The sequence below is a fragment of the Heterodontus francisci genome, chromosome 3 (assembly GCF_036365525.1).
Source record: "Heterodontus francisci isolate sHetFra1 chromosome 3, sHetFra1.hap1, whole genome shotgun sequence".
NCBI classification, from domain to species: domain Eukaryota; kingdom Metazoa; phylum Chordata; class Chondrichthyes; order Heterodontiformes; family Heterodontidae; genus Heterodontus; species Heterodontus francisci.
In genome coordinates this window covers 146,740,764-146,767,911 of record NC_090373.1, presented here as the reverse complement: position 1 = coordinate 146,767,911, position 27,148 = coordinate 146,740,764, and the positions used below count along the sequence as shown (strand labels likewise).

At 42.8% G+C, this 27,148-nt stretch overlaps 1 protein-coding gene across 2 annotated transcripts in view; it reads right to left on the bottom strand.

Annotated features, from left to right (window-relative positions):
- Positions 1 to 27,148, bottom strand: part of lca5 (lebercilin LCA5) — a 143,380-nt gene that overhangs the window by 52,766 nt on the left and 63,466 nt on the right. For both annotated transcript variants that reach the window (XM_068026758.1, XM_068026766.1), the window contains exon 7: positions 14,161 to 14,314. In XM_068026758.1, coding sequence (XP_067882859.1) covers positions 14,161 to 14,314 — 154 coding nt within the window. The remainder of the gene's footprint in view (positions 1 to 14,160; positions 14,315 to 27,148) is intronic.

Here is a 27,148-nt window from a genome sequence, read left to right as displayed (position 1 = left end):
GACCACAACATGATGAAATTCACCATGATCTGGGATTCAACACAATCGCAAATATAACTTTGAAAAGGCTAATATCCAAAGACAGTCTAATCTAAGTCAAATTTGCTCGATTCAAATGATCTTTTCACTCACCTTTTTAAGCATTTCATTGTGTTGCATTGTTTAATTCAATTGATTGGATAATACAATCTTTTAAAGCAGGAATAGATTGTATATGATTTAGTGAAGGACAAATTTAAGGGAATGAAGAATGGGATTGTTTAATAACACTCATTGTAACAAATGAAATATCTTGAAAAGTATAAAGGATGTCATTGGGAAATGCTGGAATCCATCATTAAAGAAGTAGTAGCAGGCCATTTAGAAAATCATAATGCAATCAGGAAGAGTCAAAAAGGTTTTGTGAAAGGAAAATCATGTTTGACAAAATGATTAGTGTTCTTTGAGGATGTAACAAACAGGGTGAATAAAGCAACCAGTAGACAAAGTGTATTTGGATTTCTAAAAGGTATTTGATAAGCTGCCACATAACTTGTGGAGTAATCTTTTAACAGCTCATGGTGTTGGGAGCAATATATTACCATGGGTAGAGGATTGGCGAACTAACAGGAAACAGAGAGTCAGGTTAAAAATGGCATTTTCAGGTTGTCAAACTGTAACTAGTGGGGTGCCACAGGGATCAGTGCTGAGGCCTCAACTATTTACAATCCATATTAATAACTTGGATGAAGTGACCAAGTATATTGTAGTCAAATTTGATGACAATACAAAGATAGGGAGGAAATCAAGTTGTGAGGAGGATACAAAGAACCTGCAAAGTAATATAGATAGATTAAGTGAGCGGGTAAAAATTTGGCAGATGGAATATAATGTGGGAAAATGTGAGGTTCTCCACTTTGGTGAGAAAAACAGAAAAGCAGAATATTATGTGCATGGAGCAAGACTGCAGAATTCTGTGGTACAGAGGGATCTGTAGATGAATCACAAAAAGTTAGCATGCAGGTACAGCAAGTAAATAGGAAGGCAAATGGAATGTTGGCCTTTATTGCAAGCGAGATGCAGTATAAAAGTAGAGAAATCATGCTACAACTGCATAGGCATTGGTGAGACCACAACTAGAGTACCATGCACCGTTTTGGTCTCTTAATTTAAGGAAGGATATACTTGCATTGGAGGCAGTTGAGAGAGGTTCATGAGGCTGATTCCTTGGATGAAGGGGTGACTTATGAGGAAAGGTTGAGCAGGTTGGGCCCATACTCATTGGAGTTTAGAAGAATGAGAGGTGATCTCACTGAAACATATAAGATTCTGAGGGGGCTTGAAAGGGTAAATGCTGAGAGGATGTTTCCCCTCGTGGGGGAATCTAGACTAACGGGCAGAGTTTCAAAATAAGGGTCTCCCATTTAAGATGAAGGTGAGGAGGAATTTCTTCTCTCAGAGGGTCGTTAATGTTCGGAATTCTCCACCCCAGAGAGCAGTGGAAGCTGGGTCATTGAATATATTCAAGGCTGAGCGAGACAGATTTGTTATCTACAGGGGGCAGGCAGGAAAGTTATGTTAAGGCCACAATCAGATCAGCCATGATCTTATTGAATGGCACAGAAGGCTTGAGGGGTCAAATAGTCTACTCCTGCTCCTATTTCTTACGTTATGTTCTTCTACTGTTGAAAATAAATACTGTTACAGGGTAAACAATTACAGACTAAAGAATTATGACAATTGGGTCAACAAATCAATATGAAGTGAAGTAAGACTAGTCTATTTTAGAAATCCTGCAAGGAAAAAGGCGACAGGAATACTGAGGTTAATAAGTTCCAAAGCACATTAAAACATTGGTTCAAAGAGGAATCTGGTGACAAGTGCAGCAGCAGATGCTAAAGAGAGTGGCTAAAAATGTCTTCAGTACTTTAACAGTAACAGATCCCATAACCAATGGATCAGATCTAAGCTCTGCACTACGGCCACATCCAGTCATGAATGGTGGTGGGACAATTAAACAACTAACTTGAGGAGGTGGCTCCACAAATATCCCCATCCTCAATGATGGGGGAGCCCAGCACATCAGTGCCACAGATAAGACTGAAGCATTTGCAACAAGCTTCAGCCAGACGTGCCAAGCTGATGATCAATCTTGGCCTTCTCCTGAAGTCCCCAGCATCACAGATGCCAGTCTTCAGCCAATTCGATTCAATCCACCTGATATCAAGAAACGACTGAAGGCACTGGATACTGCAAAGGCTATGGGCCCTGACAACATACCGGCAATAGTACTGAAGACCTGTGCTCCAGAACTTGCCGCGCCCCTAGCCAAGCTGTTCCAGTACAGCTACAACACTGGCATCGACCCAGCAATATGGAAAACTGACCAGGTTATGACCTGTGTGCAAAAAGCAGGACAAGTCCAACCCGGCCAAATACTGCCCCATCAGTTTACTCTCAATCATCAGTAAAGTGATGGAAGGTGTCATCGACAGTGCTATCAAGCGGCACTTGCTTAGCAATAATCTGCTTAGTGACGCATAGTTTGGGTTCCGCCAGGGCCACACAGCTCCTGACCTCATTACAGCCTTGGTTCAAACATGGACGAAAGAGCTGAACTCAAGAGGTGAAGTGAGAGTGACAGCCCTTGACATCAAGGCTGCATTTGACTGAGTATGGCATCAAGGAGCCCTAGCAAAACTGGAGACAATGGGAATCGGGGGAAAACTCTCCGCTGGTTGGAGTCATACCTAGCGCAAAGGAAGATGGTTGTGGTTGTTGGAGGTTAATCGTCTGAGCTCCAGGACATCACTGCAGGAGTTCCTCAGGGTAGTATCCTAGCCCCAAACATCTTCAGCTGCTTCATCAATGACCTTCCTTTAATCATAAGGTCAGAAGTGGGGATGTTAGCTGATGATTGCACAATGTTCAGCACCATTCGTGCCTCCTCAGATACTGAAGCAATCTGTGTTGAAATGTAGCAAGACCAGGACAATATCCAGGCTACGTCTGATAAGTGGCTCGTAATATTCGCGCCAGGCAATGACCATCTCCAACAAGAGAGAATCTAATCATCTCCCCTTGACATTCAATGGCACAACTATCACTGAATCCCCCACTGTCAGCATCCTGGGGGTTAGCATTGACCAGAAACTGAACTGGAGTAGCCATATATATATCATGGCTACAACAGCAGGTCAGAGGCTAGGAATCCTGCGGAGAGTAACTCACCTTCTGATTCCCCAAAGCCTGTCCACCATCTACAAGGCACAAGTCAGGAGTGTGATGGAATACTCTCCACTTGGCTGGATGGGTGCAACTCCAACAACACTCAAGAAGCTCGACATCATCCAGGACAAAGCAGCCCACTTGATTGGCACCCCATCCACAAACATTCACTTCCTCCACCACCGACGCACAGTGGCAGCAGTGTGTACCATCTACAAGATGCACTGCAGCAATGCACCAAGGCTCCTTAGACAGCACCTTCCAAACCCGGGACCTCTACCAACTAGAAGGACAAGGGCAGCAAATGCATGGAAACTGCATTTTCCCCTCCTAGTTCCCCTTGCAAGTTCACTTCCAAGCCACACACCATCCTGACTTGGAACTATATCACCGTTCCTTCACTGTCGCTGGGTCAAAATCCTGGAACTCCCTTCATAACAGTACTGTGAGTGCACTTACCCCACATGGACTGCAGCAGTTCAAGGAGGCAGCTCACCACCACCTTCTCAAGGGCAATTAGGGATGGGCAATAAATGCTGGCTGAGCCAGCGGTGCCCACATCCCATGAATGAAAAAAGTAACAGTATGAGGTTGTCGGGGAAAAGCTAAGAGCCTTATAGCATGCCAATGTGGCTGAAATAGAGGAGAAAGAGAAAACTTATAATCTACTAACCTCAGTAATTACTAAAAAAACAAACTAAGAGATTGGTAGAGTAAAGAGCACCATGGGAGCGGCTCCAAGTATTTAAACAAAAATGCAACAGAGAGAGGTGAATGGCACAGGAGAAAAATAATCGCAAAGTGGCGTTACAGCACAAGGATGGGGGGGATCAGAGGTAAGTTTACAGGTAAACATTTAACTTATCCTACCTACAAATTTAAACTAGATTAAGTAATTAGTTTAAAAAACAAAAAAAGCTAAGTTGATTAAATATATAAACTTTATTTAAATAAATAACTAACTAGCAGTGCAGGGGTGCACTATAACTGGCAGCATGTGGGAGTTTCTGGAGAGTATCGGAGTGCATGACAACAACATCTGCAATAAGTCTGCATCTTGAGGAACTTCAGCTCAAAGCTGTGAGCTGGAATCTGAGGTGCAGTTATTGGGAGGCATCGGGGAGGGGTGCAAGGGAGAATCACCAAGAGGTGATCATCTTGATCCAGGAGGCAACTGAACCCCTTAGGTTAGGTTGTGGTGCAGTTCTTTTAGTAGTCAGAGACTGGAGGTGGTGACTGCGAGTCCTGAGGATGTGACAGGTGCTATATAAATGCAAGTCTTTATTTGTATTTTCTCACACTAGGCAGCACCCTGGTCAATCTGCACTGCAGCTTCTTCCTATAGTGTAGAATCCAAAAGTGCTCACAGTTTTCCAACTTTCTTTTGTTTTGCTAAGATCGTTCTCGTCATAAAATCTAGCATTTCACTAACTTTTTATGGCCTGTTTTTAAGGTCTGGTGAACATGAACCTCCAAATTCCTCTGCACTTGCATATCACCAGTTTTTACTCACTCAAAGTAGAATTGCTATTTTCTTTTAACCAAAATGTACCATTACACATTTACTGACTGAATTTATTTGCCATCATCCATCATTTTTGCACACACTTTATCAAAGCCTCTTACAGCTTCCTTTGCTTCTCAGCATTATTTACTATGCCTCCCATTTTAGTAAATTTGGTCATCACATCTTCTACCCTATATCCAATGCACTGATGTTGACAGTGAACAGATGCTGTCCCAGAACGGAACCCTGTGGAACACTGCTATTCACTTCCAAATACTCCAACTGTTACTCTTGTTTTCCTCCCTTTAAACAAGTTTTTAATCTATCCACAAAAGCACAAGAGCAGGAGTAGACCATATGGTCCATTGCACCTGCTCCGCCATTCAATACGATCATCGTTGATCTTGGGCTTCAACTCCGCTTTCCCGCCCTCTCGCCGTATCCCTTGATTCCATGAGACCCCAAAAATCTGTCTATCCCAGCCTTAAATGGATTCAACAATGCAGCATCCACAACCCTCTGGGGCAGAGAATTCCAAAGATTCACAACCCTTTCATTGAAGTAATTTCTCTTCTTCTCAGTCCTAAATGATCAGCCCCTTATCCCGAGACTGTGCCCGTGTTTTAGATTCCCCGACCAAAGGAAACAATCTCTGTGTTTATCCTATCCAGCCCCTTCAGAATCTTGTATGTTTCAATGAGATTGCCTGTCATTCTTCTAAACTCCAAAAAATATAGGCCAAATTTACTCAGTCTCTCATCATAGGACAACCACCTCATCTCAGGGACCAATTTAGTGATCCTTCACCTAATTCTACATCCTGGAATCAGCTCCAATACTTTCCTGTGTGATAGTTTTCAAAGGCCATCTGCAGGTCCATATATACCGTGTCCACTACATTTTCTCCATCCATCACATCTGCTATCTCCACAAAATCCTCTAGTAGGTTTGTCAAACAAAATCTTTTTATCTTAAATCTCTGCTGGCTGTTGTAAATTATCTTCTCTTCGTCCAGATAGTTGATAAACTCATCTTTATGAGGTGGCTCAACTCCACCATCTCAAGAACAATTAGTGATGGGCAACAAATGCTGGCCTTGCCAGCAACGTTCATGTCACATAAATGAATTAAAAAAACTAAAGATTCCAAATGCTACCTACCACAGATGATAAACTAACTGGCCTGTAATTATCTGGGTTTACCTTTGTTTCTCTTGTTGAAATTTTATATAATATTGGCGGTTCGCCAGTCCTCCGGCACACATTAACTCTCAACTAGAAGCCTGAAATATAATTTCTAAGGCCGTTGCTATTTCTTTTCCCATTTCCCTCTGGATCCTTGAATATATCCTGTCAGGTCTCAGCACTTTGTCCTCATTTAGCTTAACTAACTTCTCTAATACTTTCCTTTGTTCGATTATAAATGTCCCATTTCATCCCATTCAGGTATACCTCCAATCCGATATATTTCTATTTTGTAGTCACTGAAGCAATGAATTCGCTAATCATCCTCGCCAATTTGTCCTCATCCTCGACTAAGTCACTACCCTTTCCACTCAGGAGCCTACCTCACATTAAACAATTTCTTGTTCTTTTGAATATTTCTGAGATTATACCTTCATACTTCCTCATTGCTTTTCTTATCCTAATCCTAACCTCTTCATTTCCTTGTATTCTCTCTTTTTCATCATTCCAATAGACCCCAATGATCTTCTCAGAATTTTAGTTTGTTTCTAACCTCTTAATTTATGCACTCCTCTTGCTTCAAATGGTATATATTTATTTTCCAACTCTGCAATCTCTTTTTAAAAGTATGCTATATCCTTTTCTTTTTCAATCTTCTGGAAAGTGGGCCAAGAAAACACTTGCAAGGCTAGGCCAGATAACTAATAGTTAAGTTGTTTTATATAGTTAACATATTAAAGTTAAGCTGTTTTATTTCACATTAAATAATCGTACAGAGCAACAGAACTAGTGGACTCACTTACTACATAATAAAAACAAGCTATACTTCCCCACATCAGTGGATCATCTTGCTTGACCAACAAAATAACTGCCAACTACCCTCCTGCATTCTCCTTCTGAGCTGGCTCTCACTGCTTTATTACAAAATATTACTTTTGTTTCTATACTTACCACTCCAAGTTCACAACCAGAAATGAAGGGCTGCCAGACCCTCTGCTGAACACTTGGAATCAGAAACATGGCAACACAATGGGCTGAATTTAACAGGCCCCTCGATGCTGCAGGTCGTGGCGCGGGGGCCGGTAAAATGCTGCGGGGGGAGGACCGCCTCGACCTGCAACGTTGAGAAGGGCCCGCTGCATATTACCAATGGAGTGGGACCTCGGTGTGGCACCCACCCCCGCCGCTGCCTGGCGGCGGACCCTTCATCTCCATATGCAGATCAGCACTAAATATATGCAAAATAACTTACCTGCCATCCCATGCTGATTTTATGGCCTGCGTTTGGCAGTTCCGAGGTGAGAACTTGGTGGGGAAGGCGGAGTAATAAAAACTACAGGGTGGGAGGGGTGGGGAAGCGGTGAAAACAAATGTAATTAGTTGTGTGAATGGACGGAAAGGATTAGAGGCCAAATGTTAGAAGGTTGGGCGGGGGGTGGGGGGGAAGTTCAGGTATTTGAGAAATCAATGGATGGTCATTTCAGGCAATGAAATGACCATTGGGGGGGGGTTGAGGAAGAGCCTCCATTACTTACCCATCTATTTAATACAAATCACTTATGTTTTCACTTTAAAAATTTAAATTAATTGTATCAGCTTAAAGCCTTTTAAAATGGCACTGGCACCTGCGCGGTGGCGTCGGATGCCGTTGCCAAGGACGCGGAGGCCGCCCCTACACGTCATCGGGGGCAGGTGCTCCGTCCCCACTATTTAGACGAGCCCCCGCGCAAAATATCATGGGGGCTCCTTGGCGGTCGCTGAATGCAGGCGCCTGAGTAAAATTCAGCCCATCGAGTGAGAGGCGTTTACTGATTACTGAGGTAAGTGGTCAGCAGTGATCCACCCATGTATGGTTAAGATTTCAAAATCATGTACCACATCTAGCATATCTTGCAAATTAAACTTGCAGTTACTGGATATCTACTGTTCACTTGCCCATTTGTTGTTGAATAAGTCTGTATGGCAGTTTTTGGCCTAAACAGTGTGATACAGTGTTTATTTGACTGCTCTGTGAAGCAGAGGAAGATCACATGACATAACTAGTAAGCCAAGACACACTGATGGGAGCTTTCAGCTCGATTCATGGACTCCAACAAATTATCTAGATATTTTCAGGTAAAAGCACAATCCAGTTCGTAGGAAGCGAGGGCATGCCTACGGAAGTGATCTGAGATGCTCGGGCATAGAAAAATAGTTTAAGTAAAACTCTAAAAGTATACCTAGGTACATCAATAGCTTCAAGTCCTAGGCAATTTCTTGGCATAGTATCCTCTTAGTATTACCTCAGAGATTCATTGGTGGCATTCTTAATGATCTTTTCTATGGCTGGGTGAAGTCAATGATCTAAGGCAAGCCTTCAAAATGGCTTTCAAAGCACATATTATTCATGGAAGCCAGATCCAAAGCCCAACAGGGGATCATGACCTGGATGATGTCATACTTCGGGGTGCCCAGGGCTCACTGTACTCATTCTTAAACGAAGGACAAAATCGTTGTAAGGCTGTATCTGCAAGCATAAGCAGTCATTATTCCCATTGCTCTTAACTGAAACAGCTTGCACAGCAGCCTGCAAAATTACTTTTCCAGTCATGGCCTTTTCATTGAGCCAAGCCTTTCCAGCAGTGCTCCCAAGAAAGTACCTTATTTAAAGAGAGTAAACTATATCAGGATGACCCCTCTGCTCCTCGCACACTATAGATGCATCCATTCAAGGGTTGGGATCACACTTGATAGATAAATGATGTAAAGGCATTCAGTCCTTTTAACTGGCAGAACGGTACATTAAAAAAACTACAGCTAAATGATAGTACAGATTAGTATAAATGTGGTTAGACAACAAAGCACTTGTAATCAATATCAGGAAGATGGCATTAAATTGAATTTCTTTAAGAGTTCAGGAAATTGAAAGTGAACTAAAACAGACTAAGTGATCTGTTAGTTTTCAACTGGGAGGAACAAAAAGATATACCACAAAACCCTGTTCATTACTATAAATGACCTTAGCTAATAATTTCCGATTTTTCTCCAGAGCTTGGAATCTTACCAGAAGGTGTAGCATAAGGCATGCTTCCCCCTCTCAACAACAACTTGCATTTATATAGCGCCTTTAACATAATAAACACCCAAGGCGCTTTACAGAAGTGCTTTTGAACAAAATTTGACACTGAGCCACAGAAGGAAACATTAGGCCGGATGACTAAAAAGCTTGGTCAATGAGGTAGGTTTTAAGGAGGACCTTAAAGAAGGGTATAGAGGTAAAGATATAGGGAGGGAATTCCAGAGCTTAGGGCTAGGCAGCTAAAGGCATGGCTGTCAATAGTGGAGTGATTAAAATTGAGAATGTTCAAAAGGCCAGAATTAGTGCAGCCCAAAGATCTTGGGAGACAACAGGGGTGGGGGGGCGGGGTGGTTGGTGTTGTAGGACTGAAAGAGATTACAGAGATAGGAAGGGGCTAGGCCATGGAGGGATTTGAAAACAAAGATGAGAATTTTAAAATCGAGGTGTTGCTTAACCAGGAATCCCCAATCCACCTAAAAGAAAACGGCTGCACCTACCCTGGCATTTTCCCCCCCTCCAGTATCCGGCTTGACCTCTATCGCAGCAGCTATCCAGCCACTTACCTGGGTTGTCAGCCACTCCCATTGTTATAAATGCAAAACTATAAAGCAAAACACGAATACCTGCACATGCATGCTATGTATTTTGCCACATGGTTATGCAAGCAGATTTTATTTTAATCATTATTTGCAAATTTAGAATAGCAGCATAAGTGACAGCTCAGATAAATGGCTGGTGCAGAGCAACGGCCTCCTGTAAAAGAATATGAATACATGTAATTTTTATTATGGGGGCAATTTATTTTTTAAGAAACATGTTAGCAATGGTCTTTGATGGTGACACTTCTCTCTCCCTCTGACCAATTTTTAACGATGATTCTTTTTAAGCAAAAAGAAACTGTTGCGGGATGCAATTTTACATTATTTTTATTGTTATATACTTAAGAAAAAGCATACTGAAATATTGGTACACCCATGCTATCATAAACCAAATCGGTTGGTTATTTTATGATAGTTTTCGATTTCTTAAAGTGGAAAGAGTTCAATTGCTGACAAGGGAGACAAAAATACAAGCAAATCCCTCTTAAGTTTGACACAATAATGTTCAAGAAGAGTGAAACTAACTCTTAACCATCAACCATGTAAATTATTTTTAGGAGTGAATATTTTTGTCTAGTGAAACTAATGATTTAGGCAAAAGTTCACAAACAGTATAGTGCTCATGGTCATTGTAACTGAATGGCAAGACTATGAGCATGCAGGTATTATGTAGCTTACACATCAAATAATACAATAAAAAGGAATAAAACAACCAGAAATGCAAAATCCACAGACTGCATTCAGATCATTGCATTTTCTCATCAAATTATTTGTTTTTTTAAATTAATGAATGAAATAAAGATGAAGGGCCAAGGTGAAAGTCAGCCTACGGGGATGCAAAGGGCCCAATACCACTATTTGATGAGGAGCAGGGAGTTCAACCGGTGTCCCCGTGCAGCACCTTGGAATAGTTTACTATGTTATAAATGCAAGTTGCTGTTGCCCTGGCTAATATTATTCCCCTAACCTAGGGGTTCTCAACCTTTTTGCTCCTAAGGCTCCCCCTTCCACTGACACCCTGTAACACAGCACAATTTTTTTGTCCAGCATCTGCGGTATTTTGCTTGTTTGTATATACCTGCTTTGTATGTGGGATCTTAAAAGCACAATAATTCCTCCTCTCCCCACGAGAGGTTATAAAGTGGAAATTTACAGATGGAAATCCAAAGGGTAACCTCTATATCGTAGAAGGGGAATAAAGTTATAAAATGATGAAACTAAAAGACCTGAGGATCTCATGTAGTAGGATTGAGTCACTCATGTTGGTTTAGGCAAGTGACTTACTGTGGTTGCCACGGATGATTAATTACTCCTTCGTATATTGCGCAGAGCCTCACTCCTTTATGATCCCTCCCTCCCACGAGTGTGGTTCAATTGCCTGTGAATCAAAGCCCAGGATACTCTGCACCAAGGAGCACGGTGTCCTACAGACTCGAACTAAAGCTTTGCACTGTTGTGTTTACCACTACACATGCGCAGTCAGGTTGAGGAGATGGTGACTGAAAGGCGGCGAAAAATAAATCAGGTGAACAGGTGGATTTTACCAGCATGTTTGGATGGTGAAAGTGGCAGAATGCAGGTACAGCACTGTGTATTTTTGGTTAGTATTGGGGAACCCTGGAAGCCTTCTCGTTGACACCTGGTTGAGAACCCCTGCCTTAACCAACAGCCCTAAAAAAATAATTGATTAGTCATTCATTTGTTGTTTGTGGAACCCTTCTGCGCACAAATTGGCTTGCACATTTGTTCATGTAACAACAGTGACTACGCTACTAAAGTAAATCATTGGCTGTGGAATGTTTTGGGATGTCCTGAGAAAGTGATAAGGTGCAATCCTTCCTCCAAAACAAGAACTATAGGTGGAGTCATTAAACAGAAGAGGTGCCTGTTATTACAGTTACAAGTGGCATGGACTTTGAAGAATTGAAAGGAACTACACTCACTGTCCCAAAGGACAAGGAGAATATGAAGATTCAAAAATTCAATAATTTTACTATCAGATCTTATCTGCGGATGAGGAAGGTAACAAAAACAGAAAATGTTGTAAATACTCATCAGGTCTGGCAGCATCTATGGCGAGAGAAACAGAGTTAATGTTTCAGGTCTATGACCTATGACTGTTCTGACGAAAGGTCACAGACCTGAAACGTTGGCTGAAATTTTCCAGGCCCTTTGGGGACAGGCTGGTAGGCGGGAGGGTTGGCAAAATAGAAGGGGAAGGTATTGGGAGGGAAGCCCGATGTCTTCCTGTTGACATGCCATATTGCCAGTGCCAAGAAAGTTGGCGGATCAGCCACCTGCCACGTGGCCAATTGAGCCACTTAAGTGGCCATTTAAAGGACACTTTCCGCCTCTGCGGGAATTTTGTCCACATGTGGAGGGCCCGTTGCCACATAGGGTGACCACCCAGTGGGCTCCAGGGGCAGGGGAGTGCTCCTTTATGGGCACTCCATGGCCCAGGGAGGGGCCACTCCTGTGCCTAAATCTCCGCTGCTAGCACAGGAATTCCCCCAACCACAATCGTCGGGGCCTCCCTGCCTGACCCCGGTTTTCCCCAATAGTATTTAACCCTCTTCAAAGGCGCCCCACCACTGAAGCGCCCTCTCTGTGCAGCCGCAACCTCAGCACTGACCACCGCTAGTGGTGGCGCTGCTGAAGCTACTGAGCTGCCAGCTCTTGGGGGAAGACCACGTACTTAATTGGACGACGGCCACATAATTGGCTGCCGCCAGTGAAATGCCGCACCGGGTTCCACCATCCGCCAAAGAGAGGTTGCCCCCTGCTTTTGGCCCCAGCAGCAGGACTTCTGATCTCTCCACAAAATTCAGCCCGTTAACTCTTTTTCTCTCTCCACAGATGCTGCCACATCTGCTGAGTACTTCCAGCATTCTCTGTTTTTATTGCAGATTTCCAGCATCTGCAGTATTTTGTTTTCGGATGAGGAAGGCAATTTGGCTTATCGGAAAGAACCCCCTCCCCACCATGCACCATCCAATTACTTCTCAAATGATTCCAGGATTTTTATCTCTGCTGCTCCATTTGGAAATTCATCCCATGGATTGATCACACTTTGTGTAAAGAAGAACTTACTATTAACTGTCCTAAATTTGTCCTTTTCTAGTTTTAACCTTGTTCCTACTCTCACAATTTAAACTTGATGTATCTTTTCTATACTGTTTACTATCTTATGTATCACTAGAACATTACCTCTCAGGTACCTCCTTTCAAGACTGAAAAGCCCAATTTTCTCCAGTCCTTCCCTGTAGTTTAGATCTTTAATACTCGGGTCAGACACCAGGCTTTCCTCTGCGCTGCCTCCAATGCCTCAGAACTGGTCATAATACTGAAGGCATGGTCTGATCAGAGGACTATGCAGTTAGATTATGATTTCCTCTGACTTGTATTCTACATAGTTAAAGTGGTGACTGGAAGTTGTCTGCACTGAGGACCAGTGATCTGAATGGAGTAGAGTGGAATTATCAACAACAGAGTAAGCAGGACTTGACAATGAATGGAACTGATCACCGATAAGTAGAAACCAAATACAAGAGGGGACAGAGCTCTGGGAAATCCTAGTTAATATAGATAAAATCAAAGGATGATTAGCTACAGTACAGACAGAGCAATGCAACAGGAAACTAGATAGCCTTGAAAATGAAACTGCCAAGAGACCATATGGTAATCTGTTTAGAAATGCACAGACAGACATTATCTAAAGCTCTGAAGATGTCCAAGGCAATGAAAGGTGATTCATGAAAGTGTTTAAGACCAAACACCAGAGGTGCTGTTGGCCACATTAAAATTTAACATTAGAGGAATAGTCATGCTGAAAACCATACAGACAAATATGGATTAAGTCAGAACTTTCAAGAAATGCACCTTCCATAAACTTTAGCAATATAGATTAGAAGATAATAGTTATTTTTCAATAATATTTCACAAACAAATAGGTAGTTTGAAGGGCAAGATTGGATTACCTTCCTTAGGAATCAGGTGATCATGAACAAATTTCTAAGAAAGAAACATAGTGTACACTGAAAGACCGAAGAAACGGCATATGGCAGGGACGGATTTAGAAGCACTTATTTTAAGGCTGATGGTGGAATACTGTTGGGTTCAGCGGTGATGATACAATCAATCTGGCAGTGATAAAAACTTAATAGCAGCTATCATGGTACAATAAGACTAAGCAATGCAGGAAGTTCTTTACAAATAGCATTGCGATTAGAGTTAAAAAGCAGTGAGCGAAAAACATAAGCTTTTACTTTGACAGCTAGCAACTGTGCCATCAACACAGAGGAAGAATGGAAAGGAGGATTCACAAAAGTTACCGGACAACTTTGGGAAGGGAACAGATTAAGCAGCAGTTAGAAAGACAGATTTAATTCACTTATTCTGAGTGAAGACATCAACTGCAACATTAAGATGGAGTTTCACTGTGAAAATGGTGAATTAAATTCTAAAACTGTAGATGAAGGAGTTAGCAGAAACCAGGAAACCAACATGCACTATTGTTTTTAGTGAAAGCTGGTTTATAGCTAAATATTTCCTCTCTCCATTTATTTTGTTGTGACAGCATCAATAAAATAATATTTATACTCTTACTTTCTCTCAGCTTCTGTGCTTTTAATTCCAACCTGTGTTGTTCATGTTCTCGTTTCAGCATTTCTTCACACTCTTGCTCATGTTCTTGTAGTTCTTTGCCTCGTCTCGGACGATCCGTCCATTCCACAGTCTCCCTGTCATGGTGTTCTTCTGTCTGTAAGAAATTTGTCATAACATGTATTATTTATAGTATTCAAAATCCAAAGGATGGTACAGTGCATTTGTGCTTCAACCTTTCTGTTCCATTAAGTGACTGTATAAAAGTTTGTGCTTATTCCCCAAACTCAACTTTGCTGCTGGGGGAGGAGTGTCCAGTTTCCTACAGATTGAGAGAAAAAATAAACTGCTGGCCAGCAGCAATTACCACCCTATCATTCTACTCTCGATCGTCAGCAAAGTGATGGAAGGGGTTGTCGACGGTGCTATCAAACGGCACTTGCTCAGCAATAACCTGCTCACTGAAGCTCAGTTTGGGTTCCGCCAGGGCCACTCAGCTCCTGACCTCATTACAGCCTTGATCCAAGCATGGACAAAAGAGCTGAATTCAAGAGATGAGGTGAGAGTGACTGCCATTGACATCAAGACAGCATCTGACCGGGTATGGCATCAAGGAGTCCTAGCAAAACTGAAGTCAATGGGAATCAGGGAGAAAACTCTCCGCTGGTTGGAGTCATACCCAGCAAAAAGGAAAATGGTTGTAGTTGTTGGAGGTCAATCATCTCAGTCCCAGGACATCACTGCAGGAGTTCTTTAGGGTAGTATCCTAGGTCCAACCATCTTCAGCTGCTTCCTCAATGACCTTCCCTCCATCTTAAGGTCAGATGTGGGGATATTTATTGATGATTGAACAATGTTCAGCTACATTCGCAACTCAGATACTGAAGCAGCCTGTGTCCAGATGCAGCAAGACCTGGATAATATCCAGACGTGGGCTGATAAGTGGCAAGTAACATTTGCGCCACACAAGTGCTAGGCAATGACCATCTCAAACAAGAAAGAATCTAACCATCTCCCTGTGATGATCAACGGCATTCGCATCGCTGAATCCCCCAATATCAACATCCTGGGGGGGTGGGGTGCGGGGGTTACCACTGACCGGAAACTGAACTGGACCAGCCACATAAATGCTGTGACTACATGAGCAGGTCAGAGGCGAGGAATTGTGCAGCAAGTAACTCACATTCTGTCTCCCCAAAGCCTGTCCATCATCTACACAGCACAAGTCAGGAATGTGTTTGGAATACTCTTCACTTACCTGGATGGGTGCAGCTCCAACAACACTGAAGAAGCTTAACACCATCCAGGACAAAGCAGCCCACTTGATTGATTCACCATCTTCAACATCCATTCCCTCCACCACAGTTGCACATTGACAGCAGTGTGTACCATCTACAAGATGCACTGCAGAACTCACCAAGGCTCTTTCCAAACCCACGACCTCTACCATTTAGAAGGACAAGGGCAGTAGATGCATTGGAATACCACCACCTGCAAGTTCCCCTCAAAGCCTCACACCATCCTGACTTGGAACGATATGCCATTCCCTCACTGTCGCTGGGTCAAGATCCTGGAACTCCCTTCCTAACAGCACTGTGGCTGTACCTACACCCAAGGACTGCAGCGGTTCAAGAAGGCAGCTCACCACCACCTTCTCAAGGGCAATTATGGATGGGCAATAAATGCTGGCCTAGTCAGCGACATCCACATCCCACCAACGAAAAAAAATCTCTCATGTTTCATAAAAGTGCGATTGACAGTACCTTGGATAAAACAACTGCTTTTAAAAATACACAGAAAACTAATAATCCTAGGTGCCGCAGCAGCAACATTCTGATGGTGATGAAGAAGTAGTATTGGTTGCAACAAATCAACAATTTGAAATGATCATCCCATCTATAGGTATAACAGTATCTGAATTGATTATGGAATAATGTTATCTGCCTATATACAAATAATTATAAGCAGCATCTAGCATTTAAAAGAACTACCATCTAACCTTACCTCCAATACAATTCTAATTCCATGATAAGATTTTGAATACCAACCACCAATATTCAGATTGAAGCATACAATCTAGACAGAATATTTTTGCAAGGAAGTACATATATTTTTATTCACTTTAAAATTAATTGTATTGACTTATTTAGTTTTGCCTTTTACTACTAACCTCTTCCACCAAATAGAATGCTTGCCACAATTTCTGCCTCAGCCTTGAGAAGTTAAATATAATATATGCAGTCAATGAAACTGATACAATCACATTTTATTTAAAGGACTATCACCTCTCAGCTCCATTTGAAATACACAAAAATTAGCTATATTGATGAATATTCCAGCTATGCCAAATGCCTACTTACCACTTTCTGCTCAGTTAGGGGAATGGACCAGTGTCTGGCAAATATTCAGTAATGGGTTAATTGCAGCATTATGCAATTGGGTCTGGGAAACTCCAGATATATGTATACAAAGCAGGAAAAAGGAAGATATATCAGAAGTGCTGTGACGGAAGGTTCCATTACCAGAACAGATGTGACAGAGATGGAGAAACTGGAAGAATGGAATGGAAGTCATCACAGGAATCAAGGTGTGAGGAAGTGTAGTTGAGGTAGCTGTGGGAGTCAGTGGGCTTGTAGTAAATCCTATCTCAACTCTTTTCTCTCCCCTTGTCCAGTCTCTTCCCAACCTACATTCGTGACTCTTCTGATGCCCTTCATCACTTAACGGTTACCAATTTCCTGGCCCTAACCGTTGCCTCTTCACTATGGACGTTCAATCCCTCTACACATCCATTCCCCCACTAGGACGGTCTGTGCTCTCCGCTTCTTCTTTGAATGGAGGGCCCAACCAGTCTCCATCCTCCGCCTCACTGAACTTGTTCTCATATTGAACAACTTCTCCTTTAACTCCATTCACTTACTCCAAATAAAAGATGTTGCTGTGGATACCTACATGGGTCCTAGCTATGATTGCCTTTTTGTGGGATATGTGGAACATTCCTTGTTCCAGTCCTACTTGGTCTCCTCCCTCACCTCTTTTTCCAGTACATTGATAACTATACTGGTGCCGTTTCCTGCTCTCACCCTGAACTGGATGGTTTCATCAACTTTGCTTCTCAACTTCACATGACCCATCTCCGACTCTTCCCTTCCCTTCCTGGACTTCACTGTCTCCATTTCTGGTAATAGGCTGAATATTCACTATAAGCCTACTGATACCCACAGCTATCTCGACTGCACATCCTCATAACTTGATTCCTGTAAGGACTCCATTCCATTCTCCCAGTTTCTCCATTGCATCTGTTCCGATGATGCATCCTTGCATACCAGCACTTCTGATAAGTCTTCCTTTTTCCTCAACTGAGGATTCCCCCTCACCATGGTTGACAGGGCCCTTGGCCGTGTCCTTCCCATTTCACGCACTTCTACTCTCACCTCTCCTGCCCACAGCACCTCTCCATGCAAGCGCAGAAGATGCAACACCTGCCTTTTATCTCCTCTCTCCTCATTGTTCAAGGCCCCCAATGCTCCTTCCAGGTAAAACAGTGATTTACATGTACTTGTTCCTTTGTGTGCTGTATTCGCTGCTAATAATGCAGCCTGCTCAACACTGGGGAGACCAATTGCAGATTCAGTGACTGTTTTGCAGAACACCCCAGTTCAGTCCGCAAGCATGACCCTGAGCTTCTGGACACCAGGCATTTTAATTCTCCACCTTGCTCTCATGCTGACCTCTCTGTCCTCGGCCTTCTGCAGTATTCCAATGAAGCTCAACCTAACCTCGAGGAACAGCAACTCATCTTTTGATTAGGCACTTTACAGCCTTCTGGGCTCAACAATGAATTTAACAATTTCAGACTCTGTTCTGTTTCCTTTTTCTTTGCAGGTTTCAGTTTTACTCTTGTTTTTGCTTTTGGATGGCAGCTGTTCACCATTCTGGCATTCACACCTCCACTGAACACATCTTTTGTTTCTATACTTGCCCCATTACCACTCCCTTTGGCCTTGCACCTCCAACTCTTGTCATTTAATCTCTCCTATCTTCCACCTTATTACAGACCTTTCCTTTTGTTCTTTTACCACCCTCTCCCCTTTCACTTGCTGAAAATGTGTTACATTTCTAACTTTTCCCAGTTATGATTATAGAATGCATTTGATCCAGAACATCATCCTAAGGCACCCGCAGAGATACAATCAAAGAAATGGATGCTGAACCCAAAACTGGGAGATTAGAAGAGGTGGCCAAAAGCTTGATCAAGCAGATGGCTTTTAAGAATGGTTTGAGGGAAGGGAGGTAGTTATATGAGAAATTCCAGACTGTGCAGCCTAAGCAGCTGAAGGCATGGTTGTCATGGTGGACAAAAGGGAGGAGTTGCACAAAAGGCTAGAGTCAGACAAAATGGACAGTTTGGGGAGGGGGTGATATTGTAGGGCTGAAGGAGGTTACAGACATGGAGAAAGACGAGGCTATGAAGAGATCTGGACAACAAAAATGAGAATATTAAAATGGAGGTGTTGGGAGATCAGAAGCCAATGTAGGACAACGAGGATAGGATTGATGGGTGAGTGGGATTTGCTGCAGGATAGAATATGAACAGCAGAGTATTGGATGAGCTGAAATTTACAGAGGGTGGTGGATGGTGGGTGATTAGTTAGAATAAAGTAGTCAAGTCTGGAGGCGACAAAGAATTGGATAAAGATTTCAGGAACAGAGAGGCTGAGGGAATGGCCTTTATAAGGGAAGGGCAACAATGGGCAGGATATGGGATTGGAAACTCAGCAGAAAGTCAGATAGGACACCAAGATTGCAAACAATCTGCTTCAGCCTGAGACAGCAACTGAGGATCAGGATGTAATCTGTGGCAAGGGAAAGAGTTTGCGGTAGGAGCCAAAAACATTGGCTTCTGTCTTCCCAATACTTAAATGGGGGAAAGTGCAGCCAATGCAATTGGGGATCATGATGGTGGGGGGAGCTGAAAAATGCCTCTGGTAGAGGCCCGCCATGGGCCTCGACACTGGGAAGGCCCGGCCCAATATTGCTGGCGGGGGCGAGGCCTTGTGGTAGCCCTTCTGCCGGTCGGTGACGGGAGCGAAATTTAGCTGTATTTCAATAAATTAATTAATTATTTACCCACTCCCGCCTTCCATTCCAGCGCAATATTGCTGCCAGTGGCCGGCACTTCCATGCCTTCGGATACCAGACCAGGGTCCCAATGCAGGACACTGGTGGGGAGTGGGGAGCAGGTAAGTATTTCAGTGCAGGAGGCGGTGGGGGGAGGGTGTGGGGTCAAACTCATCCGATTGCTGTAGGGGATGGTGGGAAGGGGTAAAATACATAGTTTATCAACTGTGGGGGCGGGGCGGTGGGGGGGGGCGGAAGGTCAGGTGCACAAGGTATTTTGGGGGATGGGGGAGGAATGCATTGTATGGCAATTGTAGGGGTGGGAGAGGGCTAGAAACATTTATGTAATTATTTCAAATCTATTTTAAATCACTATTCCTTTAAATATGTAAATTGAGATGAAGGGCTCAAAGCCCTATAAAAATGGCGGCGGCAACCAGGCAATGACGCCCCCTCCACGTCATCGGGGTGGGTTTAGTTTAGAGATACAGCACTGAAACAGGCCCTTCGGCCCACCGAGTCTGTGCCGACCATCAACCACCCATTTATACTAATCCTACACTAATCCCATATTCCTACCACATCCCCACCTGTCCCTATATTTCCCTACCACCTACCTATACGAGGGATAATTTGTAATGGCCAATTTACCTACCAACCTGCAAGTCTTTTGGCTTGTGGGAGGAAACCGGAGCACCCGGAGAAAACCCACGCAGACACAGGGAGAACTTGCAAACTCCAACAGGCAGTACCCAGAATTGAACCCGGGTCGCTGGAGCTGTGAGGCTGCAGTGCTAACCACTGCGCCACTGTGCCACTGTGGTCCACCCCAGCCATTTGAATGAACCGCCGTACTGAATATCGCGGCGGCTCTGCGACGTGGGGTGTACGTGGGCGGACAGCAATTCTTGAAGCTCGCCGCTGAGAGATAGTCAGCGATCTTATAAAATCCAGCCCTCTAAGTGTGGAAGCTGATCCATGTCTTTGATGATGTCACCAAGGACCCACATGGTGATGCAGAAGAGCAAGAGGCCAAACACAGATCCTTGGGTAACTCCAGAGACAAAGATGCAGGGTGAGAAAAGAAAATAGTTGGGTCCTAATAAACCACCTTCTCCTCTGAAGAACAGATGAAAAGTAAAACATACTTTTCTGTGTAATGCAATAGAAATCCCAAGACATTGATAAACTAACAAAATACAGCACGATAATGCTGAACTGTGTCTAAAGTAAGAGATTTAAAAACAAATAATCCCTCATCTGTACTCTTTCTCTTACAAAAACAGTAAATCATGGGGCAACAATGGAAATTTAAAAGCATTAGGCCCACCTAGGTTCATTCTATATACCACTAATTAGCCCTGCCACTATGCAATCTCTTTGACACAATCCCTCCCATCTGTTCATCAGAGGAGAAGATGGTTTAACAGGACACAATAAATATATAATAATAATTATGAACAAACAATTACATCCACTGTACTACTCACTTCTCAAAGTGGTCAGTCAATCAGATTACTGAAGAACGACCTAAGTTTTTTAATATTCATTCATGGGAAGTGGGTGTTGCTGGCTAGGCCAGCATTTTTGCCCATCCCTAAATGCCCTTGAGAAGGTGGTGGTCTGATGCCTTCTTGAACCTCTGTAGTTCATGTGGGGTAGGTACACCCATACTGCTGTTAGGAAGGGAGTTCCAGGATTTTGACCCTGTGACAGTGAAGGAACGGCGATATTGTTCCAAGTCAGGATGGTGTGTGGCTTGAAGGGGAACTTGCAGGTGGCAGTGTTCCCATGCATTTGCTGCCCTTGTCCTTCTAGGTGGTAAAGATCGCGGGTTTGGAAGGTGCTGTCTAAGGAGCCTTGGTGCGTTGCTGCAGTGCATCTTGTAGATGGTACACACTGCTGCCACTGTGCGTCGGTGGTGGAGGGAGTGAATGTTTGTGGACAGGGTGCCAATCAAGTGGGCTGCTTTGTCCTGGATGGTATCGAGCTTCTTGAGTGTTGTTGCAGCTGCACCCATCCAGGCAAGTGGAGAGTATTCCATCACACTCCTGACTTGTGCCTTGTAGATGGTGGACAGGCTTTGGGGAGTCAGGAGGTGAGTTACTCGTCAAAGGATTCCTAGCGTCTGACCTGCTCTTGTAGCCACAGTATTTATATAGCCACTCCAGATGTTTGCTGAAGCCATGCTGAGATTCCCTATTAAACAATGAACTCTTCAACCTCTGTCCCACAACAGAAAACAAACTCAACTTTCCGAAATTTCCATGGTCTGATTTCTTCCCCATCTTAAATAATAGGATCACATGAGCCTCCCTCCAATCCATGGGAACCAGTCCAGGCATCAATGTGTTATATTCCAGAAAGCCAGTTGGTGAAGGATAGAACTGGAGCCAATCTATACACACTTTTATAAGCATCTATTTACAGAGTTGCACATTACAAGCATGCACATCCTAAATCAACAACCACAGTTTCAATCTGTGTCTATTTATGGTGAATTTCCAGTTACTGCCCATCACCTGCATACAATTAAACACAATTAATATATAATTAACAAATGCACCAAATATTAACAAATATCTAAGCCAGTGGTTCACATGCTTCACCCCCAATTTCCTTTGTCATTCTGTGTTAAATGGAATCAGTTCCACTATCAACTTTTGAGTACTTTGCTTTTCGTCAAGACTATTTCAGTAGCAACTTCTACTGAAAATTCTTTAGATGAACACCTATCCTGCATTATCGGGTGTCCTTCTTCATAAGTCACTAACAGCCTGTATGCAGGGGCAGCAAGCAATTAGGAAGGCAAATGGTATATTGGCCTTCATTGCAAAGGGATTTGAGTACAGGTGTAAAGATGTCCTGCTTCAATTGTATAAAGCCTTGGTTAGACCACACCTGCCATAGCTTGTACAGTTTTGGTCTCCTTATCGAAGGAAAGGTTACTTGCCATAGAGGGAGTGCTTCGGAGATTCACCTGACTAATCCCTGGGATGGTGGGATTGTCTTATGAGGAGAGATTGCAGAAATTGGGCCTGTATTCTCTAGAGTTTTGAAGAATGAGACGTGATCACATTGAAACTTACAAAATTCTTACAGGGCGTGGCAGGGTAGACGTGGCTAGGATGTTTCCTTTGGCTGGTGAATCTAGAACAAGCGGACACAGTCTCAGAATAAGGGGCAGGCCGTTTAAGACTGAGACAAGGAGGAATTTCTTTAATAAAAGCAAAATACTGCGGATGCTGGAAATCTGAAACAAAAACAAGAATTGCTGGAATCACTCAGCAGGTCTGGCAGCATCTGTGGAAAGAGAAGCAGAGTTAACGTTTCGGGTCAGTGACCCTTCTTCGGAATTTCTTTACTCAGAGGGTGGTGAATCTGTGGAATTCTCTACCCCAGAGGGCTGTGGAAGCTCAAGCATTGAGCATGTTCAAGACAGAAATCGATAGATTCCTGAATACTAAGAACATCAAGGGCTATGGGGATAGTGGAGAAAAATGGTGTAGAGGTAATTGATCAGCCATGTTCTGTTTGAATGGTAGAGTAGACTGAATGGCCTACTTCTGCATCTTTTTCCTATGATCCTATTATCAGGACCACAAATGTGTCAACTATCAAGGTAGCAACGAACTACCAGCCAAAGGCCCCAGAGTTTGAAGCTCAGACACACTTGCGATTATCAAATCTGCCAGCCTATCATTAGGAAACTGAATCACATCCTGTTGCCAAGAACAGTACTGCTGTTGGAATTTTTCCATGCTGAAGCTGAACAGCAATCACCAAATCCTCTATAATGCCAGCTAGATGCAATTTAAATTTTGATTTCTTTTTCTTTATCCAAACCAGAACGATTACTGGATGCACTAATAATACAAAATACAGATCTATCCACCAATTCTAAAATCATCTCTCTTATTTAGGCCAATTTTAAACATAAATATCTAGCACAATAATGGTTAGACACAATTATAATCTAGCTCTAGTCTGCAGAAAAAAGCAGACAGAAAGGAGGTAGAGGAGAGGCAGTGTTTCCTTAGCAATACGACATAATTTATTTATAACGGAACTAGGTGGCAGTTTTTCATGCGTTCATAATATTCTGAAAAACTACTGTTGAGACTGTAGAGGTTTGTGTTGTGACATATTGTTGTGAACCACAGATAAACAGAAGAGAAACAAGAAAAAGAACGCAAAAATTAAAGCAAGAAAAAGCCCACAAAATAAGGTAAGAAAAGTTTATAATTTTAAAAAATGGCAAAACACTGAAAACTGGTTAAAAAGTAGGAATACAAAAAGCCAAACAATATAAACAAATACTGTTCCAGTCCTAAATCCCATTACATGCTATTTTCTGTTACTTGATTTCTAATACCTGCCCAAAATCTAATCTGAGCCTCAGGATGGGACTGTAGGTTACTGTAGAGAAAAAGAGACATTTGTTACAAAAACTTGCTTTATGTCAAATGATGATTTTTAATCCACCAGTTGGAAACTGGAATTGAATAAAAAAAAGATTAAAGGGGACTTGACACTTACAGCTAAAGATGGCGACAGCATGTCTGCACAGACCCATCAAGGACAATGGAATAAATAACAAATAAATCTGAGTGAACCACCTGTTCCCTTTAGCAAGGTATCAAGGCCAATACCTGAGGATTCAACTGGTAGAGACAAACCACTCAAATGGGACCCTAGCTGTGAGAAGGGGGTTCCTAGACATGGACTAATTAAGTTGCAAGAGGGAATACACTAGTAACGACAATGTTTGAAACAATGTGTGACGGTCATCTGATAAGCCCTTTGTGTGCTTAAGCTGGTGTTTTCTCTGCAGTAAGGAAACAAGCAGCTAGACACTGATGAGAGAAGACCAGAGTGGGGTCCCTCCTTCCTTTCTCTCTCTCCAATCCACCAAGCCCCTGCTGCAGACAGAGACTCCTTGAAGGAAATCAGCCGCACTACTGTCTCCAGAAGAACCACATCAGCCATCCACATCTTCAAATTGGAAGCCTCAGGTCCACCAAAGGAAAGTCGCCTGACTACCGAATTTGGTCTGAAGCCAGCTGAGTCACCAACCTCCATAGACTGTATACCCTTTTATTTCTTTGGACTCTAATTTAACCAATCTATCCCTCCCACTTTGTACCCTATTTGTCTGCATGTGTGTGTGAACTTTGAGTGGGTATGAAAGTTGGAGTGTATTTTATTACTTTACATAGATCGGTTTAAGTACAATAAAGCTAACCTCTTTCTTTGTTAAACTCAAGAAAACCTGTTCTTTTTATGATCACAGCACGTAAACAGTTAAACACTCACTGAATTGGCAAGTATGTCCACTTCAAAAAGAAGTGAACCTGTTGCGGTCAAACAAGGAGAGGAAAAAGAGGGGAGCCCTTCGACCCCTTCTCACCTGATCGTAACACATTTAAAAACCCAGCAAGGTCAGTCTCATTCACACTAGGTGTAGCAGAATGATCTCAGTTTCCACTGACAGATTCGGCATTTCTTCAGCAGAAGGGATCTCTTTCTCTCAGTATACAGTGAGGACTGTAAAGAGAATGATGATTTAGGGCTCCTGGTGGCTCAACCAAGGTGCAAGACAGATTTGATCTTGGGGCACATTGTCCACTAGTAGATATGCAGCAGAAACCAAAGGGATGAAAAAAATAATAGGGGTGCAACTTATTCACGTAGTGCCGTATGCAGACTTAAGTTGATTCACCAGGACAGGCAGAATTAATGAAAAATTTAACAGTAATAATTTTTCAAGACGTAGGATGTCATGCATTTCTAAAAAACAGAGATTACATTTGCAATGGTTTAAACAAATTAATCTCAATCTAATGAATTGAAAATGGTATGTTTGACTGCACTTTAGCTTCACAATTTGGCTCAACTTAAAATCGCACCAAATCAGAGCTGAGTAAGTCAGGAATGTAAAAAGCAAAAGTGAAGAAAGTAGCTGGAAAATCACCACTGAGAATTACGGTGATAAAAATATCCAATGTTGAACGACCACTCAGAAAAATATCCCACTGAAATAAAGAAAGCGAACCAATAAAATTGCCCACAGTACTATTTGAAAATGTTTTGATCCATAATCTTTTCCCCCAAAACAACTGATAGACGTAATACAAGGATTATAACTTGGTAAAACATTAACAGCAACTTGCACTTATATAATGCTTTTACCATAGCAAGACTTCCCAAGATGCTTAAAAGTAATGCTTTGTAATAATATGATTAAACACAACTATAAACCATAATTTTCTACTATCAACAATGAGATTGAACTGACCAATTTGCAGGGACTGAAACTACTGCTGTGCTGAAGGCTGGGTTGGTTTTGCCCAATCTACTAGTGGCTATGCCACATTACCAATTTCAATAGTTAAAGAAAATCTGTAGATTAAGGTAAAGTTCAAACAGAATTTTATTTTACTAGTAGCACACTTGGCTGGAGCAATGCAGCAGCTTTTAAAACGCAGAGCTACCACTAAAGGAAAATTAAGGTGCAGACTGAAAAATCGAGCATTTAATCATAATGGCAGATACATGAGGAATTATGACAATGAGTTGGAGATAATGCTGCAGGCCGTATACCAAATGAGGGTGTCTCTATTTGAAACTAGGAACTGTAAAGGAGCAAAGAGATTTGGGAATCTAAGAGTAAAATCATTAAAAAATTGTAGTCAGATAGACAAAGTAATCAACAATGCTAATAAGAATGTTTGAGCCTTTACGTTGGCTTTTATCTCAAATGGGTTGGAATACAAAAGTGAGGAAATTATGCATACAGAGCCTTGGTTTGACTCAGTCTGGGGTACTGTGTTCAGCTTTGGGCATCGCGGCTCAGGAAGCCTTGTTGGGGGTTCAGTGCAGATTTGCCACAATGATACCAGGGCTTCTGAGGGCAGGATGCATAAACCTGCTGTGTATTCCTTTGAGTAGAGAAAATTGAGGGGTGACCTGATTGAGGTGTTTAAGACAAGTTAGAAACAAAGAAATTATTTCTGTTGGTGGGGGAATCAAGAACAAAGGGACATGATCTTAAAAATAGAGCTAGTCCATTCAGGAGTGAAATCAAGAAGCACTTTTTCCACATGAAAGGTATTTGAAAACTAGAACTCTCTCCCGTAAAAGACTGTGATGCTGGATCTATTGGAGCTTTCAAGATTGGGATTGGTATATTTCTGTCAGGTAAGGGTATCAAAATATATGGAGCGGAGGCAGGTAAATGGACTTGGGTTATAGATCAGCCATGACCTAACTGAAAGGCACAGCAGGTTCAAGGGGCTGAAATGGCTACCTCTGTTCCATGTGTAGTTTCATGTAAGTAACAGATATTTTTCCAGGAGCATACACAGAAGAGAATGGGATTGAAAGGAGAGAGAGATGTGGGTGGTCAGTCATTATTGGTGATCAAGACCAAGGACAGGATTTTACCAGCCCCCCAATGTTGGGGGTCGTGGATGGGGGGCCTGGAAAATACCTCCAGGAGAGGCCCGTCATGGGCCTCGACGCCGAGAAGGCCCCGCCGCATATTACCGGCAGCGTGAGGCCTCTTGGCGGCCTCCCCGCTGCTCGACAACGGGGACCTAATTAAAATATGTTAATCAATTTAAATTAGATGAATAATTACTTACCTTGTCACGACGGCCATCCCATGCCAATGTTCTGGCCAGTTGCCAGAACTCCCGCGCCTTCGGGTCTCCATTTGGAGATCCGAGGAGGCACACTGGTGGGGAGTGGGGAGCAGTGAAGTTTTCAGGGCGGGGCCGGGGGGAGGAGGGGAGAAAACTCTTCCTATTGGTTGAGGGTCAAAGTTAATAAAGTTGGGGGGGCAGTTCTGGATCGCAATAAATGTTTT